Genomic DNA, 12,930 nt, shown 5'->3' on the forward strand with positions numbered 1-12,930 from the left:
CTACATTTGATAGAAATAATAATTCTCTAAATTATAATTTTAATTTTGATATTGATTTAAATTATGACTGCATTCTGTATAATCAAGTTTCCATGTACTTTACTATTGAACAGTTTAAATCAACGTTGTACACTAAATTAAATAACAATTTTTTCATCGTTCATATAAATTGTAGGAGCTTATTTGCTCATATATTTGATATAACTCAATTTGTAAATATTCTTAATTCATTTAATCACATAGTATGTCTGAGTGAAACTTGGTTGAGTGATGGTGAGGATTATAGCTCACTAAAAACAACTTTTCCTTGTCACAATTTAGTTAATAACAATAGGATATATAAGAAAGGTGGCGGAACTGGTTTTTTGATTAGAAATAATTTAATTTATGAAATTGTAGAGAAAATTAGTCATAATTTCAATGATTATGAATGGAGTGGTATCAAATTAGTTTGCAATTCCAAACCCTGTTATTACATATGCATTTATCGCCCGCCTAGTGGTAAGTTAGACGACTTTTTTAATAGATTGCAGGAATTTTTAAATAACCTTCTTTCTACTAATTTTAAAACTGAATGTTATATAATAGGAGATTTCAATATTAACTTGGCTGTTAACAATAATGCTTCTCAGACGTTTTTAGACATTCTGGCTGGTTTTGATCTATACCCTATCATAAATCAATCTACCAGAATCACTGACTCAACCTCATCCATCATTGATAATATTTTTACAAATTATAAAAGCAATGTCTTTACAAAGGGTATACTACTGGTAGATATCTCTGATCACCTTCCAATCTTCCTTGGCTTACCTGATAAGTTTACATCTATTTCTTTCAATTTTAAACGCAATTGCTTAAAAACTAGGCTAATCGACCCCCACAAAATTGCCCTAGTTAATGAGAATTAAGCTGTAATTAAATGGGAACCTCAGTATGGAGTTGATCTTGATTCTGTATACGATGGTTTCTTCACGAAATACATGGATGTTATAAATTTCAATTGTCCTGTTATATGCACGAAAAATCGTTTTAGAAAAACTTGGATGAACATCAATCTCTACAATAGTTATATGGATAAAAATAAACTCTACCTCAATTACCTTCAAAACCCAACGTCATGCAATAAAACTTTGTATGCTAGATCCAGAAATGATTTTATTAAATTGAAAAGAATTGCAATAAAAAAGTTTTATTCAAATAAATTTGAAAAATGTACCAATACCAGAGAGAAATGGAAAATTATGAATGAAATATTAGGAACAAATAAAGGTAACACCAATCTTTTTCAGGATGTTTCAGATATGAACTGTAAATTAAATATAGTTAACGGTATCAACAGTTTTTTCATTCAACAAGGCACAATATTAAATAATAATTTCAAAAATACTTCAAATGTTACTAACCTTGATGTCATGCAAAACCAAATTAACTCTTTTTATGTAGAAGAAGCATCTCCTGATGAAGTGGTTGCAGTTGTCCAAAAACTAAAAATTAGTAATACTTATGATTGTGATTTTCTGTCCTCCAATTTAGTAAAAGAGACTATAAAATATATAGCTGGGCCATTATCTATGCTATTTAATTATTCTATCAACATAGGTAAATTTCCTAGCCGCATGAAAATTGCAAAGGTTCTACCTGTTTTCAAGAATGGCGATCCTAAACTTTATGAAAATTATCGCCCAATATCGATACTTCCCATTTTTTCAAAGATCTTTGAAACGCTAATGTTCAATAGACTGTGGAAATTTATTTTACAATTTAATATAATCAATAAACAACAATATGGCTTTATTCCCAAATCGTCGACTGAATGTGCAATTGCTGAACTTTGGTGATAACATTGTTATAATTATTGCTGTTGTCGTAATTGTTGTTGTTATAATTATAATGATTGTTGTTTTTATTTAGTAGTCTATTTGAAGGTAGAATGTTGTTAGACTGTACTTGAATGTTCATGGAGGAATTAAATATTGTTTTTAAATATTGTATATATATATATATATTAGGAAGAAGACCAAGTTCTATTCAGTTGTTCAAAAAATAATAACAATAATAATAATAATAATGATAATAATAATAAAAATAATAATTAATAATATTAATAATAATAATAATAATAATAGAAACGATATTCTAATTAATTTCGCGCTTCAAATTTGTGACATTGTTGGTTGCCATCTTGACAACGGCCACGTAGCATGAACAATCGTATAATTTCAAATATTTTGTTTACTAATTTCAATGAACCTTTGCGTTTTTATTTCGTTACTTTTATTTTATTTTAATTTATTAAAAAATACAACTAATTAACTATTAATAGAATTTATTTAAAATATATATTGCACTGATGATGACTTTACGTCGAAATAGATCTATATGCATAACTTTAATAATAATATAAAAAAAAAAATAAATAAATAAATAAACGATTATAAAAATGGGATCTTGCTTGATTAATTTTAACAATTAAAATCATAAACGATTATAAAATGGATTTCAACATTTTGAATAGACTTAATTGTAAAGAACTAGTTCAAAATATTAGAAAATCAACCATAAAACTTGTTAATGCTGAATCGTCGGTGGATATATATATATATATATATATATATATATATATATATATATATATATATATATATCTGATATTACATCCATGATTACAGATTTTTATAGGGAATAAATTTATCAAGTAAGCAATGTATCAAAATGTGTATTTATTAACGGTTTTTGGTTATTTTAACCTGAAAACACGACGTATACAAGGGAATGGATATGTGCTGTGTTAAACTGAACCGTATCGATATGAGCAACTGTTTTAGCGCTTATTAAGAATAAAATAATAGTTTACAATTTTTCAAAATTTATTTAGATGTAAATTTAAATAAATTTATTCTGGTCATATATCATTAAATGTAATTATTTCGTATTTTGATTGTTATTACGATATATTATTGCTTGGCAATTACTGTAGGTCTGGCTACATTATAATTGCTTAATATTCCAGTTTTTAGTCATTTATCACAAATTTAATTATTAGCTTACGTGTGTAATTAATGTCCTTTCTGAATAAAATTCGATCTACGTATATTCTCATATAATGACTAAAATAAACTATAATATAGATATATGTCGGTTAAACTCGTCAACATACCGATCCTTATCAGCCATCTCTGAATTCGAAAAACATGCCGACCGGAGTTTCGCTAATATTTTTTATTTTATCTATAATCGCCTTAACGTGCGAAGGTTTATATTTTTACATTTCGGAAACTGAAAAAAAATGTTTTTCCGAAGATTTAGCAGACGATACCATCGTTGTTGGTAATTATGCTTTATTTCTATTGTACACCTGAAATTAAAAGTAATAAATATGCTATGCTCTCCTTTCCTGTTTCCAGGCCTGCCTATTTTAATTTACATTTATTTTATTATTTATTAATTACTAATTCATTATTGATTTAAATTGAATGCTTTAAAATGCTCTCTGATTAATTTCAATTTATAGATAGTTTTCCATCTGAGTTTACTTACATTTTTAAAGTACTAACTAAACCTAAAAAGTTGGTTTTAAGAATGTTGAGCTTATTTTATTTTTATTGTATGACTTTTCTCTTGGGCAACTCTGATTTTTGCCATAATTCATTATTTGCTTAAAAATAAAACTAAATACACTCTCCAATTCAATTTTGTTTTTGGTAAACTATATATAAAATAAACTTGATTAAAAGTTTCATTATAACTAGTTCTTTAGTATTTATTAAATATTAGTATTATTAAATTAATATTTAATTTTATTATACTGCTGTTATTAAATAAAAATTTCAGTTGTTTAGAAGCTAACTAAACTAAATACTTGAATGAATTTATGACAAAAAGGAAGGAATTTAATGATTTTTAAATAAAATTGTATTGATTTTTTTATTTACAATTTACATCAAGTATAAAATAAAAATTAACTTTTAAAATTTTTAAGGAAAGTACAAAGTGGAGATATATGATAAAATTCAGAACAGGTACATACCAACAATACCAGGGTTAGGTATGCATGTAGAAGTACTCGATCCTGAAGACAGACCAATTATGTCTAGGGTTTGTACTGAGTACACAACAATACAATAAAATGTTTAAACATTTAAAACAATTTGTTTCATTAAATCATTAATTTGTTGTAAAATTCAATATTTTTCCACTCTTTCATTTTTTAGGTAAAACATACGCTTCCATTTGTTAAATTAGTTGTTTTAAATTGATGTTATTTTACTAATGATGTTCTGCAGACCTATTCTACAGAGGGCAAGTTTTCATTTAATTCCCACTCTCCTGGTGAGCATATCATATGCTTGCACTCCAACTCTACTGCTTGGTTCGGAGGGGCTAAACTGGTCTGGCTTGACTGTTTCTTTTAACTATATATTAAATTCTTTTATTAATTCAACTATCTAATGTTTATTCTATCAAATCGTCTATTTATTGAATTTTTAACTCTTTATAAATTTTAGAAAGTGTTCTTGTCGATAAGTGTTGGTGAAGCAGCTACAGATTACAAGGAGGTAGCTAAGAAAGAAAAATTGAATGAATTGCAACTCAGGGTTCTACAGCTTGTTGAGAAAGTTGAGCAGATTTCTAAAGAACAATCTTATCAGAGGGTTAATTTTTATTAACCTTATTTAGTTATATCTAAAATTCATTTAGGTTAAATTAAATTTACAATGATGAATCTTCGTCAGGTTAGAGAAGAAAGATTCAGACAGACAAGTGAGAGTACCAGTCAACAGGTTCTTTGGTGGGCCATTGGGCAGACTGCCCTCCTCATCATCGCCAGCTTGTGGCAGTTGAAACATCTGAAAGGATTTTTTGAAGCAAAGAAATTGGTTTAATTAAAATGGCGTTGAACGTGAATATGGTTGTTATATTAATTTATTTAAAATTAAAAATGGCGTTGCTCTTAGATTAATATTTTCAATGTAATTGTTTTATGCCAGGCCAGGTGATTTAGTGTTTTATTTATTCATCAAACGAATTTAATTTAAAATCGTTTCGCAATTATTACTTGCTCGTGTGCACAGCGCATTCCTCTACTGTCTATCTGCTATTTAACAAAATTGTAGTTGATTCATTTTTGTAAATTTATATTAAAAGGAACCGACCTTGCTGTCCTTGTTGATGGAACCCATGTTTCATTAATTATCTTGAAACTTGGGTTAAATATTAACAAATTGTTGGTTGATTTGTCTATTTCAATTTTAAAGAGCTAGGCTTGTAGAACTCGTTATTTGTTTTCAATTTCTGTTTTCAACGTCTGTATTGTTAAACTTTTTAAAACGCCACGGAACGGATTGCTCTTAATCGTTACATAAATTTTTAAACTTCAACCAAGTTTGAATGCTTTGAATCGAAAAAATTTGACTCGTGTTCGCATTTGTAGTTTCATCTGGATGAGTCTACTATTTGAAAGTTAGTGGGTATGATATTTTTCTTTTGAAAAGATTTTTCCCAATATATTGTTTTTGAGAATGTTGACCGACCTCGCGAATGCCGGTTCAACATATTTTATCTGTTCGACGATATCTGAATATGTTGGTTCGCGTGCATAAATTATATGAAGAGTTGAATTTTTCGCTAGTAGCGTTATAATTGATTTGTGCAATCTGTAAATATGGCATCTGTCGGCTACTGAAATATCATTTTGTTTAAGAAAGGCAAGGTTAATATATTATATTATATAAGAATATCTGGAGATAATTGAATGGGTTTGGCGCGTTAGACTGGAGATATTGATTGCTTGTCAAGACATCGGGTCACCGCACATATTTTCGCTGGTATTTCTGCTCTATCTGTGCGCAATGCGCGTGTTCGCGGAATTGCACTGTGTATTTTACGCAAGTGTGTATGTCTGAGATGGATGTGTTTATGTTTCACACCAGATTATGAGTGTTTATCTATGTTTGTGATGATTTTGTTTATTATAATTCGTTTTTTGTAATAATTTTAAAGAACCATCTTAAAAAGTCATAAATATTTATTTAAAATTTTATTTCACGTTATGTTATGATCTTACGTCGAATTTGATTGAACAAAATGTGAGAAGCTGCAACAAGTAAGAAACGCAGTGTAATTCGTTCCAAAATAACGTAATTGTGTCTGCACTATTTGCACTGTTTGGATTCGCAAGTCCGAGGACCTCGCATCTATAGAAACATATCAGATGCTAAAATAACAAAAGTACAAACACGAGTCAGACGGAAGGAATGTGGAAGCACGTATTTATGAATGTACGTATATGAGCCTGTATGTAGATGTATGTTATGTATACACAACTACACATTCATCTATTCGTATGCTGTATATTTTCGCCTATATGCCGCCTCTAATAGCTGTAATCAGTTGTGATATTGTGTTAGTGTTTCATCTGCATAAAATAATGGGTGCATGTTGCTTGCGCGTGTTTTCTAGTGAATGAACATTCGTTTGAATGTGCAAATATGTTATCTAACATTCCTTTATTTTATATTCCTGTGTGGCGAACTTGTCTGAGCAGATAATATCACCATTGAAACATGAATGTGATGATGTACCGTTGTATTTATCACATAAAATATCAATCAAGTTTTCGTATTCAAGTTTGTGGTATTTATGGCTGTTCAGTTGTTTTAGCTATAATTATATCAATTGTTATAATTATTATTATTTTGTATTTTTGATTTATGCAGTTCTGACGAACACGTAAACTAAGCATGAGCATGCAAATAAATCATATGCGACATGGTATCACGCGGGATTCGAACTCGGTGAGCGAACAACAGTTGGCATGACATTCATACCACCAAAGCTAACTCGCCGACCATATTCAAAGTTATATATATTATATATACATATATATATTCTTTGTTCTTATATATATATATATATATATATATATATATATACATACATGGGATATATATAACCCATTTGAATATTGAATATTCAAATGTGGGGTAATATTCAACAGAACATATCTATCCCAAAATCTTATTCCAATGTATACACACACACACACACACACATATATATATATATATATATATATATATAGAGAGAGAGAGAGAGAGAGAGAGGAAGGGGAAAGGGAAAGAGAAAATTGGTGAATATGATGACGCAATTTCCGCTCTCCATTATGAAACTTCATTATCACTTTTTATTAAGTACACATCTCCAGTCTCAAAACTTTTCATTGCATTGTTTTTTTTATTGCTAATCAGCCTTTATTTGTTATATTTTTCTAATGTTGTGGGATTTATTAATTTTATTCTGTTGATTTTTGTATGTTTTTGTTGGTTGTTCAAATTTTAAAAATGGTTTTTTCTCTATAAAAGTATGATATCATAAACATTATACTAATCTTATATAGGAACTATGAAATATGAATTGAAAATTTTTTGTTGAGTGCGTATGCGTATGGACAGAGTTTGGTTCATTTTTGGAAAAGAATTGTAAAAAAAACGGGTAATTGAGTGAGTGAATGAGTGAGTGAGCGAGTTTTTAAATAAATGAATGAAGAAATGAATGAGTGAATGAGCGAACTAGAGTGTATGTGGGTGTGCCGATGTGAAAAATCAATGAAGTCACTTCTCCCTTTCGTGGATTAGTAGTCTCCGTAAATAGACACGACAGTTACCGAGTGCAACACACGCGCGCACTCACACGCGCGCACACACACGCACACATACTTGCATTTACATTGTTTTATGTTTGTGTGAATATGTTTTTTTATCTTTTTAAAATTTGTATTTTAAAATATAAAACTTCCCGTGCTAAAATCGTCATTGTTTAATATTTATATTTATGTACTTTATCGTTAGACTGATCTTAAAAATTTATGAGAATGACCATTGTGTTTGTATGTGAACAATGAAGGTATCTCATTTATATCGTGCCTTCTAATACATTATTATCTCACAAACTAGAGAGTTAAACAATCATTCCTTCCATACATCATTCAGAGAGTTACCAGTTCAATCAATAAGCCAACCAATCAATCAATCAATAAACCAATCAACCAACCAATCAATCAGTAAACGATTTGATGAGCCAATCAATCAATGAGACATTGCTCTTTGTGGATATCGAAATAATTAACAACTCACTGTTGCTAAGTTATTTGAAGTAAATTGCTAACAATCAAAACTTGACAGGTTCACGCACACATGTACAAACTCGCACACACACACACACACACACACATACGCACATTCACGTGCGTTTGTATTTACAGTTTCATACAACGCGGTATGCAGCGTGCCCACGCACATAACGTTTGCGTACGGTGATAATATAGGACGAGCGCTCAGAAAGATGCACAAATCACACACACCTGCATGAGTGGAGCGTACAACAGATGTGGACGGATGTACATTGTACACACATATCTGTAGAGACCTAATCGACAACTAATGTCGATATATATGTCTATGAATTGTTATAAATATATGAAGGTTTTTATATTTGTATGTATTTGCGTGTGCATGTGTGCGTATATATATGTGGATGTACTACATATATTAAATTGATGTGCTTGGTTTTACGTAAATTTATACACACATACACACAGTACACGTACAACACATAAATAAATATGTATACTATACACGCATACATAATTCGACATTGCCTTTTGGTGTTAAAATTATTTTTCTGAAATATATCTCTCTCTCCCCTGTTCTAGCGCGTGTTGCATTTTCAGTTTCCATCCTACAACAATTTCGTCGCAGTGTCGCATTTCTGATTTTCTTCATCACGCCATCTAACAAAATTAATTATCACCGCCCAGTATGCTCATTGTGTGACATATGTAAGCTAAGAAAAGTTAAGAGAACTAAGAAAGATGGCTATTTCGAATAACGTAACTGAAGATGCCTACTTTGGAGACACTGTCTACAATATAATAGTTTGCATAAATGCTATTAGGTTTTTAGGTTTTAACTACATATATTTAACTATTTATTTTAATTAATTAACAAAAGTGATCTTATTTTCATCTACTTTGGTTTGATTAACTGATGCAAAAATTGTTAAAACTAACTCATAAAAATAAAATAAAATTTTAAAAAACCGCTACCAACACAGACTAACACAATCAATCCAACCTAAATTATTGAAATGGTAACACGCACTAGCATTGTTCTATTGTTAAGCCGGTGCTTTGTTGTTCGCTGTTGTTATCTGACTACTACTGCAGTGCAGGCTGATTCGTGCTTGCCATTGTATGTACGTGTCTACTGCTTATGTCTATGTCTTGCTGCCTCTCTCGTTCCGTTCCAGAAGCTAGATGTGAAATGATGAGAGATGGTATAATAAATAAAGAAAATAAGAAAAAAATTAAAACGAGAGAGAAAGAAAAAACAAGAGAGAGAGAACGTAAATGAAAAAAAAGAAAAAAGAATTTAAAGAGAGAGAGAGAGAGAGAGAGAAAGTGCTAGCGAGAGAAAACGTAAATAGAAAGATCAGGGGAAAACGAGTTCAACTGAGAAAACGAATAAGAGAGATATTGACTAAGAGAGAGAGAGAGAAAGAGAGAGAGAGATGTTCCCGCTTATTTTTTATGCATAATATCCACAATGGCAGGAATAATTTGATGTTATTGTATGTAGGCACGGCAATTCCGGCACGGAGATGTATTTAATGAAAAATACTGATCATAAGTAACACGTATGGTGTTAGTTTTTTAAATGTTGAATGACGTTAACTAAATATGTTAGATAAATATTTTGAAACTAGTTTTTAAAACTATTATTAAAAAAGTTCAGCCTATTTAGATACGTAGGGAACAAGCGTTGGAGCTGCAGTTGTCCACGAAAGAATTTTTTCTTCAAAATATTGTGTAAACTTTTGTAAATTTTCTAATCCTTTTGTTTAAAATCAAAAAGTACCTCATGTTTTTACATAGACATTAGAAATGGCTTTTCATTTTCAGCCAATAAACCGTAACCGAATTTTATTTATTTTTTCTATAACCTTAACCATAAACCGAGAGTCGTCAGATTTCAAATATCCTGCCAGGCTAAACTATATTGGCTGCAACATTTATCTTAGAGACTTTTGAAAATTGTTATTTGAAAAAATTTAGTCAATATTTTAAAATGTTCTTTTTCTGAACGTTTTTATCTAGGCAAGCATAGGCAAGCGTTTTCAGCTGTAAATGCAAATCATCAGAAAAGTCAAGAAAAGATGCAAATTTATCTGAAAAATTGCATGAATATGCAAACAGTTGATAGTGTGATTTGATCTACGTACGTTGTTCTTATATGTCATTAATTCATTAATGCAACACACAGACACACACAGACACACACGCGCGCATACACAAACACACGCACACACACACATTTATACTATCTGTCTCTAAATTTTTCTTTAAATAATGTTAACAAAGTAATAATTAATAATATAGATTAATAAATAATATAATTTAAGGCAAAATGACGATTGCATGGTCGGTTGTTTGAATAAAAAGACAGTAACATAGGCAAACATCATCAGTGTATTTGTATAGTATTAATCTTATTAGTATTGATATAATCAGGTTACGAGTGCAGAATTTTACTTCATTCGTACTAAACCAACTCTCTTGTTGTATGCATACGCAGACATATAAATAAAAAAATCTCTTGAAAGATTTTTCGACCTTAAAAAATTTAAATAATCTTGAATTTTATTGATGTGTTTGTTTATAGTTTAGATTAATATAAAATAATGTAGCCACGGTTATACATCGAAGAGGAATTTTCGTACAGAACTGAGAACTGTTGCTTTATAAACTTCTCGTAAACATTCAAACTGCTATTGTTGCTATGTAAACTTGTTTATATTATCAATATTATAATTATAGAATGAAATTGTTTCAAAGTATTTGCCGAACTGCACAGTAGACACATGCAGTAGACACATGCATGTGATGGGATACATTTTATAACTGGCGAATGCGATATACGATGCGGAGAGGCACTGCAGCGGCTTCTTATTCAAAGCATCGTGGCAAGCAAAACTGATTGCAGATTCATCGGCCTAACAATCGGCCAGAGATGAATAACAAGCTCTTATTATTTTCATCTTCGTCATCATCATCCGTCATCGTCATCACATGACATCATCCTCCTCGTCAACATTCTCATCGTCACTTCACTCGCATGTAATCGATGCATCAATATCAATCAATTAAAAGGTGAATACTTGAGGCGGTCGGTGTGATCAGCATGTTGGACGATCTGTACACCGATCTCCATCGAACAACGAATGTGCACAGCAAATTAAACAAACCCGATGTACAAAACTGATTGCAGGCACATAAATTTGGTTAGAAAAATTTTGAAAAAAAACTTCTTTCATCCATGGTAAGATAATCATGGATTGTCCGCATAAAAATCGCGTGCAAATTAAAATTTATTTTCTTGTTCATAGCAGTGACGTATGTGTATGTGTGTGTGTATATATATATGGTGTGTGTGTGTGTATACCTCTGTGCTTGAGAGAGAGAGAGAGAAAGAGAGAGAGAGAGTGAGAGGGAGAAAGACAACGGTATTGAATGGAAATCAGTAGATGTATTAAAACGCAAATCCGATACGTTATTAAGTTAACATATACATATGAATATATATATATATATATATATATATATATATATGTGTGTATATATATATATATATGTGTGTGTATTGAGAAAAAAAAGTTAACATATGTTAACATTAACATTTAAGTTAACATATGTTAAGTTGACATATAATATATATATATATATATATATGGGTGTGAGTGTGTAAAGCAGAGTTCGTGATATATGTTTATAGTTCAAAGTATTTGAACGAGCATCAATCAATCTAACTGTTTGTAATAAATGGTTTGTCTATCTTCATTCCATCACTTACACGCACGCACGCACACACACAAACACACACACACGCACACAAAAACACACACATTCACCGTTTAACTTAACAATTATCGTTAGGACGACTCGTTTCGTCGAATTCTCATTTGCATCGTTATCGGTTAAGTTGCTGAAGTTGCTGACTACTTAATTGGTGCACGAAGGAAAGCCAACATTTAATTTCATATATTTTTAGCCGGATTAATTGTGTAGAATGAATAAGTATAGAAAGAGTTAGGAATCAACGCGTTTTTATGCTAATACGTCGTTGTATACAAGGGCACATGTTTTCTAGCACAAACACAAAGACACACGCGCACACAGATGCACACACACGCACACACACACAGACACACACACACACACAGACACACGCACACACACACACAGACACATATGTATAAATAATGTCAATAATTGTATAACTATATATATATATAATATTGTAACCATGAGACATTTCAACAACAAAGGGTGTGTTTATATGGTATGGTAGAAAGACGGAGCAAATGGATTTTGATGGCTTGCACGTGCACTGTCATCGTCGGTGGCTACTTGCGTCTGCCTGAGAGTACGCCTGTAAACCTGTTACCGTCCGTTTCGTTTGATCGTTTCGTTATTCTATTTTATTTTATCGTTTCGTTTTGTTAAAGTTGTACACCATTTTAAATGATTGCCGCCTGCGAACTTATTGGTTGTAAGCTCGTTTACAATAAAAAAGTTGTATTATTATTATTTGTTATAGTTAATATTTATAGGTATTATAGGTTAATATTGAGTTATAGTTGATATTGTTAATGTTTTCATTTTCAACAGTTTCGTTATTTGATTTCTCTTAAGAGTTTGAATAGTGAATGAATGAAGAAAATAGTAATTGACATTGAATTGCAATTAGTCATTGCGTATCACTTCTCATCATTTGAGACGTTATTTCTCACATCACCAATAACATCCACACACGCGCTACACACGCACACACATTCTCTTTCTCTCTCTCTCTTTCTTTCTCTGATTTTTTT

The 12,930-nt window shown here is 30.6% G+C and overlaps 1 protein-coding gene across 1 annotated transcript; it reads left to right on the forward strand.

Moving 5' to 3' along the window:
- Positions 1-3,194: 3,194 nt before the first annotated feature.
- HELRODRAFT_109739 (hypothetical protein) lies at positions 3,195-6,043 on the forward strand (the record flags this gene model as incomplete). The annotated part of the gene is made up of 5 exons (XM_009014396.1): positions 3,195-3,330; positions 3,983-4,098; positions 4,287-4,391; positions 4,509-4,655; positions 4,737-6,043. 5 exons carry the CDS (start codon positions 3,195-3,197, stop codon positions 4,884-4,886), a joined length of 654 nt encoding a protein of 217 aa, XP_009012644.1. The 3' UTR covers positions 4,887-6,043.
- Between the last annotated feature and the right edge of the window lie 6,887 nt (positions 6,044-12,930).

Source organism: Helobdella robusta (genome assembly GCF_000326865.2).
Source record: "Helobdella robusta unplaced genomic scaffold HELROscaffold_13, whole genome shotgun sequence".
Taxonomy (NCBI): Eukaryota; Metazoa; Annelida; class Clitellata; order Rhynchobdellida; family Glossiphoniidae; genus Helobdella; species Helobdella robusta.